Here is a 22,215-nt window from a genome sequence, read left to right as displayed (position 1 = left end):
GATTATCAAATTTATTAATAAAACTATATGGAAGTTACGTCAATGAGGATAAAATTATTGTATTAAATTTTTTTCAAACAGAACTTGTGTTGTTTTTCAATATTCAAACAATTAGGTAGGCTTAATATACAAAAAAAGAATAAATAAAATAAAATATATAATTATATTATTGAGTAAAATTAATGCAAGTAATGTTTACTTGATTAAAAAAAAAAAAAAAAAATCAGGATAAATATTAGCACATTATATTTTATGATAATAATGTTATTCTTTATTTCAATTAAAATTTAAAAGTATAATGAAGAATTTATTAATTTTTAAGTATATTAATAATTAGCTTAATCACTGAACATATTGTATTACAATATATTTTAATACTACATAAATACGGTCCATAATCATAAATAAAGATGATTTGAATAAAAATATCAGTTTATTTAATTTTAGCAGTCCATTTAATTATTTATTACTGGGTGCCATGTTAATTAGTTTCTTATGAAAGAATTTAAAAAAAAATTAAAACCAATTAGGTAACTATTTATGCAACTGCAAGAATTATAAAAAAAATTAAGCAGACCATAGAAAACATTCTATCCAGCCCCATAATTTTATATGAAGGTATTTTACCCAGTTTTACATATCAAGAATCTATACAACTAATTATTAATGAAAAACAAATTATGTTTGCAATTTATTAATGGCTGCAATCATAGTTAAATGATGAGGTATTAGCTCATTTAGCTCTATAAGAAACTATCAGTAACTGTTTCAATGTTTTATATGGATAATAGCATGTGCATTTTGCGTTTTGTGGAGATATTGATAATTGATAATTTCTATGTAAACACATGTTTAAACATTTCACTTTTCATTGCAAATCATCAATTGCAATGTTAAATGAGAATTAACTAGTTAATAGTAAATAAAATAAGTTGTCGATGGGAACAATGACAAGGGATAAAATCACTACACCTAAAATCATTTTTATGTAAGCTTTCCATTGTGGTCACCTTTATAGTTGTCAAAGGCTAAAAAATAAAAAATAAATTTTCACGGAGCATACACTTTATTTTATTTACAGTTTAATTTTTTTTATTAACTAACATAAAGTGGTATTCTATACTTTTATACCAATTATAAATCATATTCACGGACTGTATAAAATCGCTTTTTGGGCCGCGGGTTGCCGACCCATAATCTAATGTAGTGATTTAGTTTTTTAATTTCACTATATAGTACATCTACTTCAGTTTTTACGGGCAGCAATTTTGCTAAGTTCAAAAATAATATTTTAAAACATAATTCTAAACTCTGTTTAGAACATTTCTAAATATTGTTATTAAATGGTAATATTTCTAATCAATGTAAAATAAAAGGTTATATATGCTATAAAAAAAAACATGTCCTTTTGATGCAATTGTTGTAGGCCTGAATTTTGCTTATAAATTATAATAATTAGGTACCTTGGGTAAATTATATTCCTAACAAATTAAAATGATGAGTTATTACTATTCGTTGAAAAAATTGTTTCTAATAGTGATATAAAACCTTATGATAATTTCGCAGGATGAGTTATTAAAAAAATATTTTGAAAAACTACAATTATGCCCAAAGGTGTAAATGATAAACTGTGCATATTAAGACAATTATCGAATACTATTTACTAGATGTACTTATACTCTGTTCAGGTTAAGAGTGAAGGAAGTGTAAACCTTCACCAACAATCATTCTTTCATTAAACTATTAAAAGTTCTAATGTTAATTGCCGTTTCTTATTACAGATTACTTTTTTCAATGGCGCTGGGGTAAGTCTAATGTTGAGAAAAGACACCTGATGTCGATTGTTGGAAGAGGCGACGGATGTTGTCATTCCCGGCGATTGGGTCGGGAAATATAATATATATGTTACCCGGAGGTGCCTGGTATCGATTAACATGGCTGCGGTGGTTGTCGTTGTCATCGACGATCGATTTATCCCTTTTGATTAGGTTGGTGGTTTCTCGATTGTTTATTACTTATTGCCACTTGGCTTGCATCAGTAATCCAATATACACATAATATGCCGTTTTATTTTATCACAAAACTTGACACCGTGAGAATATTACGTAGGTGCGCTTATCGTACACATGGTCACCGAATATAGATCGATTGGGAAAGTTAACACATATTACACTTTATTACAACCAATGCATGCCGCTTCACATAACTTCGATCTGCTCCGTTGATGGTAGGTTACTAGTTAGCTAGCTCCATTATACGCCTCTCGGCATCAAATGTACCAGTGTCCAGTAAGCAGCGTTTATTCGCAAAGATTAGTATGTTAGAATACTGATCGACTGTATCCGGAAAGCTCATGCATTATGCAGCAATTACTGGCCGAGGGCACGAGATAATATATAATAGATAATTATGCTAGTATATCACTATGAGACATCACATAATGACAAAATATAGCGCATTGCTCATTTTACACATAAAAACATACTTCGAGTGGCGAAAATACGTTGAGGAATATTTTCCTCAGTTATTGTGTATCATTTATATTGTTACGGACCTATACTGTTCATACTAATAATTACATACACATACGATTGTACAATGTCACATTTTTCATATTTTATAATTAATACTACAGGCAATTAAACCTACAGGACATGAGAGTGTGGAATATTATATTAATATATTAATTTAACGATTAAAGTAAAACCTCGCGTCTCCTTGAAAATAGTCAAAACTCGATGTCACTGCGATTCGATAAGAATCGTGTGTTAGAATACACAAGCAGTCTTTTCGGGACACCTCGTATGACGGAATCACCACCCACTCTTTTGTAAGAAATCATATATAAGGGAGACCGAGACAAGAACTCGGCAGACAGTTAAGGATATCTATGACACTAAGAGTTCGGTGGTAACACTACTCACCATCTTTTTAAATATATTTTACAATAAGCTTATAATAATTGTACTCGTGCAAAAAATATTTTAATAAACGTTAACTTATACTTGAACAACCACGACGTATTTATTTCATACGTTGATGCATAAATCCACCTAGTTGGGATGCAACAATATAAGGCAAATGTAATTAAACACAATGTGTACACACACTTAAAGGCTTCAATTAAAAATATATAATATCATGTACATATTAATTACAAATCACTTAAAAAAAGCGTCTTAAATACAAGTTATAAATGTAACTTAGTTAACAACCAGCCAGTTTCTGGAGTTCTTTAGCTTCAGGTATCAAGCTAAATAAGTAATGTGCCCGGCTTATGTCTGTTGGATGAGTTTGCATCCACCAAACGTGCCAAAAATGCTTGGGTCGCTCGTTTAAAATAGCCATGATTTCCCAGAAGCGGTAGCCCTGAGTAACATCCACGCATGCGTTTGCGGCTAACTCCAAACCAACGCGGTCGGCCTCGATTTCGTGAAATCGGTGCCTCACTAGCTTTACACCCACATAAAAGATAAATTGACTCAATGAGATCGTTAACAGAGCCCAACTGAACGGCAGTGCTATCGATAAGAGTGCCGTTATTGGTAACATGCACAGCACGTGAAACACCAACATGACGCTGTTAAAATTGTTAATATGTCGGAGAATACAGTGCGCCAGCTCATGCCCGATTATTATAGAAAGCTGATCGTCGTTGGCCAAGTTCGCCATCCCGGTAAACACAAAAATGAATCCGTTGGCCACGACGAATGCGTTGACCATAGGGTTGTCTAACACTACCACATGCCACTTGCGGTTCCGAATCAATTCTACCTTGGAGTTGGCGTACAATATCCGTGATGTTATACCGGCTACGCGCTTGTACGTGGGATGATCTACGCTAAGAAGACAGCACTGGCCCATAACGTCCAGAAAAAAACCCACCTCTTTATCGGCTTTTTTCTCGATCATCTGATCGTTGAAGATGAACAGACGCCAGAGCTGCCTCTGTGGATCCAGTTCCATGGAATACAACAGAAATGTGCCAATCATACCTAGCCCGATGGCCACCATTTTACAAATTGCTTGGCGGTACGCCCAAACCGCGTCAGCAAACCTCCGTTTCATATCAGGCGTCTGCTCAAGCCACCACCGCCGCGCAGTCATTCCACCGATTACCGTCAGTAACAATGAGAATCGTCTACTTGTTTGACTGAAATTTATATTGCAATAATATTATAACTGTTATGATTTATGTCATAAAAGTCTTAACTTTTATAAAATATTTCATTTATAAAAGGAAATCTTAAGATCGTGACTCATTTCTCGTACTAAATTAGATAATATTATGTGTTTGATCACTACATCAAGTTAAAATAATATTCGACATGATACGAAATTTTATAAAAATTTACAATATAATAATATTTGAGGTATGACTAATACTGTAAAGTCAGTAAAAGAATATTTCTTAACTCTCTAGCCGTATTTCGAATCACTGTTTGATAGTAACTCTCATTACACGGTCTCGTCACAAGTGCATAATATAATGTAATAGCTAATAATGTTAGTGGCTTTATCTTTTTAATTTTTAAATAGATTACCAAACATGGTTTTTCAATTGAAGAGTCTTTTTAGGTATTTTCAGCATAGGATTCGGTATCTTACATACCAAACTGCTCTTACAACTATAAGATGATTTAGAGTATTTTGTTCTTGAAATTTGCAAAAACGAAACATTTCTTGAAAGAAGTCTAGTAAACATTGTATAAATAATTCCAGAATATTTTAATTTATAAAAAACATTGATGGTAATTGTGATGCTGTGTAAACAATACGTATCGTAGGAAACGCATTTTCTCGAATGCTTGGAGAAATAATGTAATGTTAATGTATATTATATCTTTAACTCAATTTAAACAATAATAGTTTATATGTTTTATTTATGAATTTTTTTTTTAAATCATATATTTTGCATTTCACAAATTCATAAATAAATTTTAAATGTATAAATCATAAATGTTAATTGATAGGATATATAATAAAATAATCGTAGTCGTAACTTGGTTCACCGCAATAAATTTAAGCATGGGAATAGTGGTCAACTTTGTATTAAAAATTGATTTTTAAATAAAACGGATTTAGAATAATTTCTTCTTATATTTTTTCCAGATGTTACCCTATTGTGTTAATTCTTGTGTTATTTCACAGTGATGCATTCGTTACGTTGTGTAAGTAATATTTTATAAAATGTTTTATCAATTTAGTATTACAATATTGTTGAAAATATCCAAGGTAGGTAATATATGGTTATTATTGATTGAATATGTATCGAATTAGAACTTCACAATTTGTAAATTGATCTAATATCTGAATAAAAATTTTTATACACCCACTATTATCATTTAATTCTTAATTTAAAATAATGACATAGGTACTCGGATTTAAAAATTTAATTTATTTTAAAACTAGGTTGCTATGAATCAGGTTTCTAGAATTTTCTTAATATTTTTGATCATTTAAAATATGTTTCTTCAAGTTCAAAATGAAGAGAACAAAGCTAGTCTTTGATTTTTATCAAATCCACAATTTTCTTTAATGATATTTATTTAAAAAAATGTTATCATCTTTCTTTTCAAAAAGTATTTTTTAATTGGTGAAATCAAATCTTATTATTTTCTAAAGTAGAACAATTATTTTTTTACAAATTATATATTATAATATGATATGTATAATTTAGAATTACAAACAAGTTCAACGATACCGACCATTTGCTCAAAATTAAACAGCTATAATTATATATTATATACATATATTTACACGCAATACCAACCCCTATAATCAGTATGCATACGCACATGTCAAAAAATACTTCAAGTTCAACCGTATTGAATTTTAGAATATCGAAACCAACTTACTGTTGACTGAATTGTGATTTAATTTTTAATTGATTTTATTGATGTATGTGCTGAGCGAAAAATGAGAAGTAAAAATTTTCATAAATAATGGATCATTTTTGTATACCAGATAATTGCATACTCAAACATGATTTATCAATAAATTTAGGAGTCAGGAGTGAAAACTGGAATACCATAGAATTAAAAAGTGTCTATTAGCAGATAAAATCTATATACGCCACTAGATCAAACATGGTTTTAGATGACCGTGGCTGCAAATATTTAGATAGCACCTCCATTGTATATTATGATTTATATATTATTATTTATATTATGTTTTAAAGGTAATGGTGACATGTTATGAGCTCACATAAACAGAATTGACATCAAAACCTCAGCCTGTTGTGCCTTTTTGAACATTAGAACACTATTAAGATTTTGGAGCATTGAACTACAACTAATTTCACCATACAAGAATAATACATGATGTAAGTAGTATAGTTTAATCAAATAATTTTTCTAATGAAATAATTTAATGCACAGAACTCAAACTATTGTCTAAAACAAGTAAAATATTATAATGTAAAAATTATAAAATTGATTGCAATTTTTTCACATTAACACATTTAACACTACTGTCAGTTATGAAATAAAGACAATGACTATTAAGATTAAGGAGAAGTTATGTAATAAAAAACTGTGTACTCATTGTCAGTTATTTGATTCATGACAAACCTAATATTTCAACAACTATCAATATGACAATGTGTCAATGTGTAAAATACCTAATGCTCAAGTGACTTCTTTAAATCCATTCTTGAAAATTGAACTAATTAGGTATGTTAGAGAGGTCCAGTTTTCTTACACCAACCTCTCAACTTGAAAATCATTAAAATTATAAATTGTAGTCTCTGCAGAGCAATTAAAGTAGTGCAGTATTAACAAGTGAATGGCCTCAGAATTTTCTTTGCTGCACTACAATGGTTTACTATAATCAGAAGAAGATTAATTTAAGAAATCTATAGTGACAACAGTACTATAAATGCTGTTATTACAATAAAAAAAATGCTCAAGCTTTAAGAATTCCTGTACATTAAAGTAATCAGTAGAATTAACTTACTATATAAAAGTAAAATTTGTATACAGTTAAATTAAATCATATGTAATCTACATTTTTAAGTTGCTAATTCATATTAGTTAATCTTTTATAAAGATAAATGTTTATTAACTGAACTAAAAGTTTTAATATTGCAATAAAAGTTCTGAGATCTATTTTAAATAACAAAAAAAAAATTCTAGTTTTAATAATTTATCTTCTATCACTAGAATTAATCATCTGAGGATGAAAATTATCGTGAATTCCTTGCTTAGTTAGATTAGCAAGTGCTCTTAATTCATCAATTTGTTTTATTTTTTGATTATTGGAATAGTTTCTTTCTTCACTGCTATCTCCAGAGCTCTGGAGGTGAACTAATTTGTGTATGTTTTGCAGCTGACTTGTAAAGCAAGTACTAAAAGGATCCATGCACAACAATGTTTGTTTTATTATCGCTTTGAATAAACTTTGCTTTATTTCTTGAATCATATGTTAAAGCCCTGGAGAAACCTCTAAAGATGACTATTGCACGATTTTAAATATATTTCCCATCTTGTTAAGAATATTTAAAATATTTCAACAATATATTTCAAAAGAAAAATTTTCATATAGTATGCAAATGGTGTATTCAAAAGAAGTCTTTAGGTGATTGATCAATTAAATAATTGGCTTATTTAATGATACACAGGGAATGGTTCCATTCTAAATATCATTATGTTTGGGCCACAACACTTATGGCTTAGACAACTTCTTACATAATAATTAATAAAAATTATTTTTTTATTGTTTCCCAAAAATTGGATTGTGTTATTTTCAAATAGTATTTAATTAATACACAACAATCAGGGTTTTATTTTGTCATATTTTAAACTGTTCTGCTTGTTGCTTCAATAGAATAATCTTACCTATTATTGTGTAATATTCTTCTTAATGTGTTACAATCATTGTTTTAGTTTATTATTCCTAGCTTTCATTTTCATGTTTTATTTGAAAATACTTCTATCCCAGTATATATGTTTAACACCATAAAACTAATGTTCTTAGTAGTAAAACCATTTGAAAATTAAAATAAGGATAATAAATATTATAATGTAAAAACGACACAATTTGGATCTTCATTATTTATTAAAAGTTGGATTCTTAAGCAATATAATTATTTTTGTTTTAAAATGCAAGTTGAAAAGTCAAAAATTGTTTAAGTTGGCGATATTAATTATTTAAACTTGCAGTTTTTTACATACTAAACATTTTAGATAATTTTCCATGCATTAAAATCTCAGTCTTAATTATTAATATTAATTAATTTAATTGTATAAGTATTCTGATGGCTAAATATAATTTAACTTTAATATAAAAGCAAAATTTATCAAGAATTGGTTTTATTGTTGACCATGAACAATGATAACTTAGTAATATAATTTTTAATCTTCCGTATTGCTGTTAATTAAAATTAAAAACAATGAATAAATTAACTTGATTATAATGTGCTCAGTAGTCTGATAACGCACCATTATAAGCCATTTATAAACAATTATTGAAAACAATTGATAATAAATTAATTAGAAAAATTGTGATTGAATATACTAAATTATAAAAATGTAAGTACTAAAAAAATATACAGATAAAAGAATATAAAAAATTTACATTAATGTAACAATTTATCTCAATTTATACATCAGCGAATAGTGTTTCAAATGGATTAGAAGATGATAAAACACAAATCACATACATTTATTTTACTTCCAGTTATGGCTCTTAATTCCTTCACTGAAATAGGTTTGTTTAGCAATGGTTTTTTACAATGTAGACATTCAGATGACATATTCTTCATATGCAATTTGATATGATGAGTTATTTGTATTTTTTGATAAAACAATTTATAACAAATAAAACATTGAAATACTTCATCTGTGTGATTTTTTCTTTCATGATTTACACGTGCTAGTTTTGTAGGAAAAGATTGGTTACAGACATTACATTTCAGTAGTGCCTTTTCAATTTTATGTATCTTTTCATGCTTTAGCATGTTCTTTTTTATTAGAAATGAAATACCACAAACACTACATTTATAAACAATTTTTTCAGAATGAATTTTCATGTGGCATACATAAGAGGATTTATGCACAAATTTTGCTTTACATAATTTACACTTATAATTTGTTTTGAATGGGGGATGTGTTTTAATGTGTTTAATCAAATTTGATTTTTGAGTAAGATAAATTCCACATATATCACATTTATATTTTTCTTCAATATTGTGAGTTCTCATATGTGATTGTAAAAAATCTTTTTGTGTGAATCTCTTATCACAAACTGGGCATTTAAAAGGTTTTGCACCAGTATGTAATCTGATATGATCAATTAATTTATTTTTTTGAAAAAATGTTGCTTTACACAAATCACATTTGTACAATTTATGATCTCTATGAGTTTTTAAGTGGTAAGAATAACTTTTCTTTTGATCATATGTCACTAAACAATGAGGGCACTGATATGGCCTATCTCCAGTATGAGATCTCATATGAATTGTAAAAAGTGATTCTAATGTAAAACTCGAGTCGCAAAGCTGGCAATGAAATGGTCGATCAACAGTGTGAGATTTTGTATGAATTTCTAGTTCTGATGCTGTAGGGAATGTTGATTTGCAAAGATTGCATTCATAAGGTCTTTTTGTCATATGAACTTTTAAATGAGCACGTAAATTGAATTTACGATAAAAGGCTTTTTTACACATTGCACATTCAAACATTTTTTCACCAGAGTGGATCAACATATGTCTATTTAAACTTGATTTGTGAGAATACTTTTTATCACATATATGGCATTCTTCTAATTGTAAGGTATTGTGGACTTGCATATGATTCTTCAAAAAAGGTTTTCGATAAAAAGTTTTTCCACAATGATGACATTCAAACACTTTTTCACCTGTATGGGAGTGTTTTTGGTGATAAACTAAACATGATTTTCGAGAAAAATGTCTATCACAAATTTCACATTTAAATGGTTTAATACCAGTGTGTTTCCATTTATGGTACTCTAATAATGACGTATGAGAAAATTTCATTTTACAAATGGGACACGAATAAGGTTTATATCCAGTATGTGTTCTCATATGACACATCAAATTTTGTTTTTGGGCAAAAGCTCTATGACATAGATCACATATAAATGGTTTTGTACCGGTATGCGTCCTTATATGCACCGTTAAATTTGATTTAACACTAAAAACCTTATTGCAATAATCACAGTTAAAAGTTTCTTTCTGGTCATGTGTTTTATTATGACTTTTCACGTATAATTGTTTAGAAAATATTTGAAAGTTATGAGGTATTTCCTGGTGTTTATTTAAATCTTCAATAGTTGAAAATGTGGATTTACAGTGAGAACAATAGTAAGATTTGTTCTCTTTAGACTTGCTATTATATAATATTAACTGTGAACTTACAGGCTCAATTTCAACAGTGCTACAATATACCATATCATCAATATAGTCAACTTCATACTTTACATCATTACAGATAGCGGAGTCATTGTTTTCTTTAGAATTGAAAGAACTGAAATAAAAAACATAACTGTTATAAAATAATTCAATAATAATCCATTACACCATATAATGCGATTATAATGGTCAATGAGAGAACCATTAATCATATTTTATTATATTACAAATTATTATTAATACTTCTATTATATTGTTTATTTTAAATTGTTCTATGTTAAGTTTTGTATAGGGATTCACTCGTTAATATAATATAAATTAATTAATTAAATAAACCAGTTTAAATATATAACATTCATAACTTTTTAACAAAACTGCAATAAATTAAAGCAGTAGATTTAGGATAATTTGGAATGAGACAGTCTTATGTAAAGGTTTATTAATGAATTTTCAAAGAAAAATTCTATACTTTGAATTCATGAATTTATAGATGTTTAAATACTGTAATTATTATCAAAGATTTATCAGGTATTAAAACTATTATATGTATTTAAAATTTAAAATTTAATATTTTGTTCTAATTAAAGCGAAGAATTTATGGGTTTTACAATGAGATCTGAGATATATTTTAGTAATGTACAAAACTTATAAGGAACTTTCAGAAATTTCACCATTCGATTCATTTAACATAGTATAATTGAAAATTAAGCACTGAGGTAACGTTAAGAATTTTAGAAATCTACTGGTTACAGAAAAACAAGCTATAATAATAGATCGGGTTTTTTTTCTGGGTTAAATCGATGACCAGGAGGGAACCGCTTAAAGATCGGGTTAATCCAGAATATAATGAGGTTATTTAAATTGTCAAATATAAAACTTTAAATATATACATATATTTTATATAATTTTAAATATTCACACATATGAAAATGTTATAATACATTTCATCAAAATGCAATCCGTAAAAAATTAGAAATTATAAGGAATTTTAAATGTCAAGTATAAATCATGATTTAACTTAAAAAATGAATTTTGAAATTTCATCAATAGCACTTAATAGAATATTTGATCTTATTTAGATGTTATTTGAACATATCCATAAAGTTAAGAACACAGATGTGTATGATTTTTTCAGAGTATCTCTACACACTAAAAAAGTTTATATAATACTTTTCTAATGGAATGATACTAATTGTTACGAAAAATTATTATAAATTGAAAATAATTGTAAATATTAGCAATTTTCATAAAAATGGTTACTATTTAAAACCACAAATTAAAAATAGCGTCTTATTAATGTTCTATCTTAATTCTTAATTTAGATGTAATAGGTATACAAATTTATCTGGAAATGAGTGATCTGAAGTTTAAATATTTAATTTTCATATGTAATTAACCTGTGTTAACATTTTTATTCATTTTGCTTCTTTTATAATGAATCATTAACATGGGACAATGGAAGGGAGGAAATCTATGTTAACACAACCAAGTTTTTATACTTGTAAGTGGTTAATGATTTATTAGATACTTACAATGTTATAATAAATTATACAAAATAATTATAATTATATTATAACATAAAATACTTTACTTTAAGTATCAACTTACTTTGAGAGAATAACTCCTTGCTCATTATTTGCATAAATATTGTGTTGTTCTATTTGAGGAATAAGATTAGTCGTAACATTATTGTTTTCTTGTTTGAATTTTTGGCTAAAAATTAAAATTAATAATACAATTAAAAAAGGATATCTTTAATTTAGATTTAAATAAAATAATGTATGGATTTAATAATAAAACTTGTATTTGTTTGCATTTTTAACATTTTATAAGGTAAGTACCTTCAAGAATTGTATCAAAAGATTCATATAAAATAATATAATAAACTACTATTTATAAATGTCAGTTGCTTTTAAAATTGTTTCTCTTTTACTCAAATACCAATGAATGGAATTTATTGTTTTGAAATATTTTCTAATGCATTAATAATTTTCCAGCAAAATTTAGGCAGGGCTTTTTAGACCAAACTTCTATCCTCAGAAAATTTAATAATAAAAATGAATTAATTATGGTACAAGTTCTGGTTTTTTTTTTTAAAACCATATTTAAAAATAAACATTAGGGAATTACTGACTTGACCAAATTAAATGTGTGTTATTTACATTTGTTCTATTTTTCTCGGGCAGAGGTACACTTAAATCAATTTTTTCATGCATTTATTACACTTAAACCAAAGGCGCAATAGACAGATTATACATCTCAATCAAATATATCCAATAATGTATTTTTATAAAAAATAGTTTATAAACAAAAACTATATAATGTTTATGATTTAAATTATCTTATCTACTCTATGATAAATTGATAACTAAACAATACATATAATAATAACTATAATTCTAAATTTTATTAATAGATACTTACAGAGCATTGTCTTCATCAATAGTGATATCCGAGTCTTTTTGAACAATTTTTTTATTGATTTTTTGTTGGTTATAATATTTCAATAGATCATCACATCTTTCAAGTGATACTCTTAATATTTTATCGAATTTAGGAATATTTTTTTTTCTAAAAAAAAAAAAAATATACATTATACATATATTTTATTATTAAAAGAAGAGTTTCATTTAAGTTGAAAATAATATGTAAAATAAAAACATTTTAATATTAGGACTCTCTTTTTGAGTACCTAATATGTTGATATTTAAGTAAAATAACCTAATAAGATTTTAGCTTAGTAATGGGCAATATTAATTATACAAACAAATTAACAATACACAAAACTCCAGTATTTTGGACATATTATGCAGAAGAAGTGTAGATATGATCTTCTCTAACGTATCCTACAAGCGAAAATAGATAGCAAAAGATCACCTGGAAGAAGAAGAACATGGGTTGATAAAAGTTTGGTGGAACTATTCTAGAGTGCCACTAATAGGGCTTGTATGTCTATGATGATCACCGACATCCAAAACAGATCGGCACATTAAGAAAAAGAAGAACTCATATGTTGAAGTGAAAATAAAACCAGATTGCAGATAAAGAGGATATCAAATAATTGATCAAGTAAATGAATTTCCATACCTATGTAGTGTAATCAGCAATAATGGAAAAAATAAAAGAGAAATGATTTAACTTATTTTTTAAGCTACAATAGTCTTTGATAATAAGAAAACTTACTCACATTAAAAAAACATTATCCTAAAAATTAAATCATGGATTTATGCAAACGTAAACATATCAATGGAATAGCCTTCATTCTTAACCCTAATATGGGTATGAAACCTAGACAATTATAACAGTAGAAGAACAAAAAAGATTAGAAGTGTTTAACCTATAGGATAATAAGAGAATGTCAAAAATATCTAGAGTAAATAATAATGAAGTACAGAGAAAAATATATTTTAAAAACAAAAATTAACAGATAGGTCACAAAAAACATCATTAATTATTCTAACTGATTAAAATGTATAATAGAAGGGAAAAATAACAAAAGAAGACAAAGACTAGAAACATTTAATGACTAATAAAAACTTAACAATGTATATCATATGTCCAAATTAAAAGAAAAGTAAACAATATAGAAAAGTGGAAGATAGCTGCAAACCAATCTAAATTCTAAAAACAAATGATGGTATCTCATTAATAAGTTGTACAATGTTAGTTTTCTTTTATGCTTTAGTAGTAGAAACTTTTTTAACTATAAAAGAGTAAAAAAAAATATTTTTTTTACAGATAAATTGATATATCACCATTCATACAACTGAATTTATATTGTAAAGAATCAAATAAATTTTTAAAAATGACATATTCATTGAAATATTTTAAGGTATAATACTTTTCTTAAAATATACTTACTTAGAATTTAAATGTTCCATATTGTTCAGTTAAAATATTGATCACTAAAAAGATTTTAATTTTAATTAGTAAAACTACCAAATTAGGTATACATATTATAAAAATATATTAATAATTAAAGTATATACCTAGTAATATTTAAGAAGTAGAGGTATACTTTTTTTTTCAAGTTTGGAACTGACAACACCACAGGAACTGTTTTCACGTTCGCGGAAGTATACTTAAACTGCCCAAAAATAACTATTTTTGTACTTTAGTTGTCTTGATATACCTATGAAAAAAAAATTGTATATAATATGTAAACATACTTGATGATTATATGTTTTTGTAAAAATTACTTATAAGAAACTTAACATTAAGTTTTTAAGCCTTTGCTGTAAAAAATTATAATATATTTTTTTTATAAAATACAATTTTTAGACTAGTTTTAAGCTTTTTATAGCATGAATCTATTTCCATTGTTCTATAGTACACAGTATTGACTTAGAAACTTATGTCAATAACAATAATGTATAATAATATAATATTATTATAAACAATTAATAAAATAAAACACACAATGTTTTGGGGAAAAATAAGTTAACAAACAGTTCACTAATAGATAAATAAATTACTAATAGCAATACATAAATATAATACATGTATAAGTGTATAATCCCGTGTATAACATTCAATTTTGAGACAAATTATACTAAATTTTATATTTAAAAATAATGGAATTAACTAATCTTTAAGTTTTATCTATAGCTATTTATGTATTTTATGGAAAGCCAGAAGTTATGATGTTGTGGATATTCTATTTCATGATGATAAGTTATAAATTAATTAATTTACTTATTGGAAAAAAATCAAAGTTTATACTAAAATCAATTATTTTCTATAAAACTAATTGAGAAAAGGGGAAGTGCCTTCTATAGGTTTCAACAAAGTCTTTAAATTCTAGATTTCAAAGAAACTTGTATAATATTATTTAAAACAATTCTTGATTTGTTAAAAATCAAATAGGTAATGTTGAAAAATGTATGTTAAATTATGCAATTATTTAAAATTTAAATCAATGTTAAATAGGACTAATAATAATACAATTTCAATAATGAATACATATATATTATATCATTAAGGTTCAACTCATTAATAGATGGTGATTATTTTTTTTAAAACTGTTACTAAAAATTGTATTATACCTATATAGTTTTAAAGTTAAAATGAACCTAATACCTACATTTTTAATGTATTTTAATAACTTTAACAAGTGCCAATTTGAATTTAGTTTTTATTAAATGAATAATTTAATTTTTTGGTATTTTTTCAATTTGATTTATCCAACCATTTATATTTATAGAAAAATGTATTATTTTCATTACATTATAGTAGGTAATAAAGGGATTCCTGTTGTATGCGGTCCAAAATATGTTATTTTTTATATTTAATTAAAATATTATTACGTATAAGTACATAGAATATTATCATAAATAACTATAAAAGTAATGATCAGAAAATATTTATTATGAATTACAATATGATATAGTGTCTCTTAGAAAACATTCTAACGATTTGTCTTTATCATTTTCCCACTACCTATCGTTCTACTAAAGAATATGAGTAACAATTTGAATAAGTCAATTACCCTTTAAAAACGTATAAAAATATTTTCTTATGACTGAATAATGAAATTGAAATTATAATGTAAGTACTATGTATATCTAGACCAGATATTTCACTGTTTAAAAAAATAATAAAATAATATAAAAATATTTATAAAAGATATCATTGATGTGATATTACAAATTTGTTTTAATAAAATAAATGTAGGAATTCAGAAGATGATTAAAAAGAATATTTTATTTAATTCATAATTTTTAAATGGAATTCTATCAGGTGGTATCAAATTCAAATGACTCCCATATTCAATTTTTAAATAGAGTAATCAAAACTTAAAAGTAGTTAACGAGTCAATAACCTGCAACTGAATAATAAAGCATCACAAAAGACTGACAAATCTATTATTTCTGACAAATGAACTACAAAAAAACATAATATACATTAAAAATACAGGATATTCACCAATATATAATATAAATATATATATATATATATATACACACAAAACTCTTGATTATTTATGTAATTGGGTGAAGCTGCAACCTCAAATAATAAAATTATATGGATAATCTGAATACATCTAATCAACCGAATCAAGTCGATTCATTGAATCGTTACGATTTCTTATACATTGAACATAATATATATGTATTATTGTTATCATGCACGCACTTACCTATATAATTTGTGTATAATTCTTAAAACAATTTTGGTCTGCAGATGATCAAGGATTGAATGTAATATAATATATAATATATATATTTTTTATAACATTTACCTACATAGTAATTGTTTTGTATTATACCGTTATATTATTATTATCATACTATAATAAAGCAGCAAATATTTTTATATACCTAGTGATTAGTAAGTAATGTACTACTACTGCAACAGGACCTGTTGAACACCGCTCTATGCGTAAACGTGATCTGATGTTTTGGTAATAGATCGACAGTAAATCACACTAGGTATGACGGCGGCGACAATTTTCTGATAGGCCGGAAAACTTTGAGAATCCGTGATGCTTCAAGTTTAAAACGATCAACGGGCATCGGCTGCAGAAAATCCGTGACATCAGTATTTGATGGCGGAAAAGCACAAAAGCGTCAATGCGTCGGACTCGTTAACAAAAACCAGTCACGAACATAAAAACTAAAGAATAATGCACGATTCACGGTGTGCGGCGTCGGCGTGTGCTCTGGAAGAAATTATTAAAATGTACGCGCTGATAATATTATATTATTATCTATGTTTGTGTGCGGCATAAATCTGATAACAGTTGCGTATTAATCACGATGTAGAGAAGATAAGGTGACACCATAATATGTAAATATTCCGATCGTAAATATTATCCCGGCAGTTAGGTAGTACAAATGTCTCGTGCAGGTAGCGCTACCATTGGCTCGAAGGCCGGTTTTTATATTGTGAACACATTGTTTTTAATGTAAAATATCAATAATTATATATATTTTTGTCGTTTTTGATATTATTACTTCAAAATTTAAAATACTAACCACGTAAGAATTATTTTAAAGTAATTATTCTATTCAATTAGGTAACATTTAAAATTGTTTCAATTAAAGAAGTTTTATTATATAGGTAGTTATATATTTTAACAAATAACAATGTTACGTACACAATTATAAAAGTTTAGACTGCTTCGCTAAATTTTTTGTTTTTTATTTTTTTTCTCGTTTTGCGTTTTCTGCATCATAAACAATAAAAATTCTTGATTGTAAATAAAAAATAATTATATTTTTGGTTAACACATTTTTATGTTCATCATATCCGATTAAGTTAATACCTATTAAATTTGTCTGTCCTTAGCTCATCTAATATTAAAAATAATAACATTTTTTGTATTTTAATTTTTACAATAATTGAACAAATGGCATCTTCTTATATATATATATATATATATATATATATATTATATCTTCTCTACATCATGCTAAATATTTAATTTTTTTTTTTTGTTATTATATATCATATAATACCTACCTGTATAAATATATAATAAATTATGATTTTTTATTTGGGTGTACTTGGGTCAGTAGGTAGTAGTATATTTGAGTTTTTATTAACACTTTAAACTCGTATCTTATACTTATTGTTTGTAGGTATTATTACTAATTTCATTTTTGTACATAATATATGTGTCAATGAATAAATAAACATATAAATATCATTCAATAATGAATAAATAATAAATATGCATTTTATTTAAATTAATAAATCTGTACGATATGGCTACATAGTAGTATAATACACACCTAACATATAATATTATTACAATTTTTACATAATAATTGGTATATGATTCCAAAATATTAGTTTATTTTAATAATCCATATAATATAACATAAAATATATTATTTTGACATTTGAATAGGCTACTCTGGTGTTAAATTCTGAACTACCAAACTGCCGCGATTTTTTGCGTCAATATTGTACCATTGAAAGATACGAGAGTGGTGTCACCTTATCTTTTCTACATCGTGGAATAAATTATTAAAAATGAAAAATATGTTTTTTATGCATATTGTGTATGCCACAAAACTTGTCTTTTTAGAGCTAACTCAGAAAGTGGGCCAAATAAAAATTATATCGGACTTTTAATACATAAAATAATAAGTACAGTTTGCGAGGTCCAAATGACGCCACCGCGGCTGATGATAACTACAATTATTAAGGGCCCGTATTACAATATTAGTTAAACCAAGGTTAAACCGCCGAATTCGGCCGGTAAAATCAGTAACGGAGGTTTAAACCACAAATTAAGATATATCTTAATTCGTGGTTTAAACTATGATTACTATGAGGTAAACTCATATACCGTTGAATTTATTCAACCAATATTGTGACCAAGTTTTCATAGCAAGTGGTAAGTGGTAACAGAATTTATTCGTGTTATATAGCGGACGTGATCCAGTGTTGTAGTCTTAGATCATATACTATGGATGGAGCCGTTGTGTATTTTTTTGTTGCCGATATTGCGACGAGCCACTTGATGAGGCGCTCAATCTACGCATGCGCAATGCAACTCCTCGCGTATTTATCCATTGTACCTATCCATTGTAACCTATGGATAAATATGCGAGGAGTTGTATTGCGCATGCGTAGATTGAACGCCTCATCAACAGATTCGTCGCAATATTGGCAAAATGTTTTTGGATTGATGTAATACTCTGTGGCTCCATCCATAGTATATGATCTAAGGTTGGAGTACACGCTACACGACACTGTACTTACGGTATTTACAAAATTTTAGAAAAAAATTTAGAAATTTTTTCTAAAAATATGCATTAAATGTAGACAATTTAATAGGAACCTTTTCATAAGATGTTATTTACTTAACTTTTTTCAATCGAAAATCTAGTCAAGATATTTGTTATGTGTTTAAAGTTAAAATTTTGACAAAATTCATAAAAATTGGGAAAATAAGTAAATCATTTTGTAGTTAAAATTCATGAAAAAAAAATATTTTATCAAAAAGCCAAATCAATTTTTTTATGAGAATTTAAAATTCAAATTTTTACGACGTACAATATTCACCAGTAAAACAATTATTTCTCTTTCAACGATTTTTGATATTTCATTGTATTTAAAAAGAAAAAAGCGGGTAAGTGGATACCGCTCTGCTGTAGTTGCCTGTAGTTTAGGAGTGTTAAATTTGAATCCAATGATAGGTATCATTGTATACGAATAACGATTCTGAACGAAGATGTTTTGTTAGCCTAGGATATAATTTTCAGTGGTTGGGGAAAAAGGTGGTTTATGTTTTGATGGCTTGAATACATAAAAATGTAAGTTCTTTTAAAATTATTATAAACTAAACTTATAGAAAATCTTATATTAAATTTTCAACTCTTAGCTAATTATACAAAAATATTTATGAATTATACCTACAAAATAATTTGCAAGTATTCATGATTTTAACGAATTTTTGTCAATATTTGAACTTAAAATGCTAATCAAAAAATTGTGCCTATGTATTCCTATAATTTTTTAATCACTATAAGAATAACTTATGAGGAACGTTGTATTAATTTAATTTTCAAGCATTTTTGACCCGGCCAAAAATGTTTTATCGAGATTTATAAAAAAAAAAAAAACTAAACAAATCAATTATTTAAAATGCCTATAAATAACATTAAAATAAGCGTAATATTTTTAAAATTAATTTATACAACGAAAATATCAATCTAAATAACTGGTGAAATTTTCAAGTACCTACGACTTATACTTTTTGAATTATAACAAATATTTAATTTCGTTTGAAGATAAATCGTTATCGTTACGCAATTTCGTAAACATTTAAAATTCAATCGCATATAACATTTTTCCTATTATGATTTTTCGAGTTTTCTCTTTAGCTACTTGACGGGAAACTTATAGAAAACTTAGTGTTGAATTCTTCAACCTTAAATATAAACACAAACATTTTTAAGATTTTACAAAATTACTTGCAAATTTTCGTAAAAATTTGATCTATAAACGCTTATAAAAAAAAATGTGACTAACGATTTTTAATTTTATTTTAACTACAACAAGAACAACTCATAAGGAAACTTGTATTAAATTTTCAAGTTTTTTTGGCCATCCAAAATTTTTTTATCGACATTTAAAAAAAAATTCTCAGAAAAATCGCAAAATTTCAGTGGTCTATAAATAGCTTAAAAATCATGTAAAAAAAAGCCATATATTATTAATGATAATATAAATATGTGGTGAAAATTTCAAGTATTTACAGTGATTAGTTTTTGAGTTACAACCATATAAAAAAATCGATTTGGTTGAAAACTGGTTTTGTGTAAAAATTCCTGTATTTCCGTCACTTTTTTTTGTTTTTCTCGATTTTTTTTGAAAATTGTTGGAAAATGTTTACTTTTGACCTCTATAAAATGTACCAAGAATATTATCTTTTTTTCATCGGAAACCACTCCCGAATTTAGAAATGAAACATTATTTTGACTATTTGTTATGCTGTACACAGACACACACACAAAAAACACTTCATTGTAAAATTAATACATTTATCATTTCGTTCAGAATCTAAAAAATAATAATAGACCACTAAATGTTTTTATTACCATTTTCATCATACAATCATTTTCATGTACAGTACAATTTTCATTTTTTAAAATTATTTGTAAAAATCCATAACATTTTTTCTTTTTGTATCTAAGTTTTGAAAATATAATACACGATTCTTCGTACATAGTTTATATTGAAATTTGAAACCATAAAATCTGAAAAATGCATTCTGCAGAAAATTATTTTTAATAGATATTTTAAGTTCCTATTTGAATGAAATTTCTTATTTAAAATTTAAACGATAAATTAATATTATAATGATAAGTTAATTATTTTGTTATAATTTATAAACATTATTTTTCGGGATCTTAAATTTTTATGTATTTTACTATAATATATGCAATAGCCAATAACATTTTTAATTTAATAAATATTATTTATTCATGTAGGGACTTGAATTTATTTTTTTTATTGTTTTACAGTATTTACAGAAATATGTCATTAAATGTTGAGTTGTATCTTGTATAAGTTGATATAATGTCGGATAAATTTATATTATTATAATAATTAAATATAGGTACTTATAATATAATAAATGCAATTATTTCGGAAAAAAATATAATATCTACCTACTCATTGGCGCCCGCAGGGGGGAGGGGTCATGGCCTCTCCCACTTTTGTTACTTATTACAGTATTTTACCTAACCTAACCTAGCATTATATATATATATGTATAATATACACTTTGCCCCCCCTCGGTGAAAATTTCTGCGGGCGCTCTTGAACCTACTACAATACTAAAAATTAAATTAATTACTTTAATTACTATAACAAAAAAAACATTATCATTTGATGATATAAGCTGATAGACTTTTTCCGCTCAAAATCCTTTTTTTATACAATGGTCAGTGATATACCAATTTGTAGGATACACCGATGTGGAGATGTATAGCAGAGTGGTACTCAATGAGGTACCTACCTTTTTTTAAATTTAATTATTTGTTAACTTGTATTTTGAATTTTTGAATTTCATACAATATTCTATTTAACTAGTTATTAATTATTATAGTATTGTAGGTACTATATTAGTGTTTAATTTAACATTTTTGGATCCATTGTTAGTGAAAATGTTAAGTCCTTTCGATGAATTATATCCAAATGAGGTTTTAATTTTACGTATCATTCAACCTGCAACCGTGTACCTATTGTAATTTTTAGTTATTAACAATGAATCCTTTTAAACAAAGCCGTGGTCTTAAAATATTATTAAAATGAAAAAAAATTCATGCGTTAATTTCAAATCTTTGAATGACGATTTTATACTAAAATTAAAAATTAAATAT

General features: G+C 26.3%; 2 protein-coding genes across 2 annotated transcripts; both read right to left on the bottom strand.

Moving 5' to 3' along the window:
* Nucleotides 1–3,110: 3,110 nt before the first annotated feature.
* LOC114124038 (metalloendopeptidase OMA1, mitochondrial-like) lies at nucleotides 3,111–6,188 on the bottom strand. The gene is made up of 2 exons (XM_027987202.2): nucleotides 4,545–6,188; nucleotides 3,111–4,153 (listed from the first exon to the last, which is right to left on the bottom strand). The coding sequence occupies exons 1-2, from the start codon at nucleotides 4,703–4,705 to the stop codon at nucleotides 3,208–3,210; spliced, it is 1,107 nt and encodes a 368-aa protein (XP_027843003.2). The 5' UTR covers nucleotides 4,706–6,188; the 3' UTR covers nucleotides 3,111–3,207.
* A 136-nt stretch (nucleotides 6,189–6,324) lies between these two features.
* LOC114124039 (zinc finger protein 883-like) lies at nucleotides 6,325–14,500 on the bottom strand. The gene is made up of 5 exons (XM_027987203.2): nucleotides 14,362–14,500; nucleotides 14,234–14,277; nucleotides 12,797–12,943; nucleotides 11,981–12,085; nucleotides 6,325–10,487 (listed from the first exon to the last, which is right to left on the bottom strand). Exons 2-5 carry the CDS (start codon nucleotides 14,251–14,253, stop codon nucleotides 8,633–8,635), a joined length of 2,127 nt encoding a protein of 708 aa, XP_027843004.2. The 5' UTR covers nucleotides 14,254–14,277; nucleotides 14,362–14,500; the 3' UTR covers nucleotides 6,325–8,632.
* Between the last annotated feature and the right edge of the window lie 7,715 nt (nucleotides 14,501–22,215).

Source organism: Aphis gossypii, chromosome 2 (assembly GCF_020184175.1).
Source record: "Aphis gossypii isolate Hap1 chromosome 2, ASM2018417v2, whole genome shotgun sequence".
NCBI classification, from domain to species: Eukaryota; Metazoa; Arthropoda; class Insecta; order Hemiptera; family Aphididae; genus Aphis; species Aphis gossypii.
Note: the sequence above shows the minus strand (reverse complement) of the source record. Positions and strands in the feature narration are given on the sequence as shown.

Coding starts and splice junctions, on each gene's coding strand:
- LOC114124038 (XM_027987202.2), bottom strand. CDS start 4,705: ATGTTTACTAGACTTCTTTCAAGAAATGTTTCGTTTTTGCAAATTTCA. Junction 4,154..4,544: donor CAATTGAAAAACCATGTTTG/GTAATCTATTTA, acceptor TATAAATTTCAG/TCAAACAAGTAGACGATTCT.
- LOC114124039 (XM_027987203.2), bottom strand. CDS start 14,253: ATGGAACATTTAAATTCTAA. Junction 12,944..14,233: donor ATGGAACATTTAAATTCTAA/GTAAGTATATTT, acceptor TTTTTTTTTTAG/AAAAAAAAATATTCCTAAAT. Junction 10,488..11,980: donor CAAGGAGTTATTCTCTCAAA/GTAAGTTGATAC, acceptor TTTTTATTTCAG/TTCTTTCAATTCTAAAGAAA.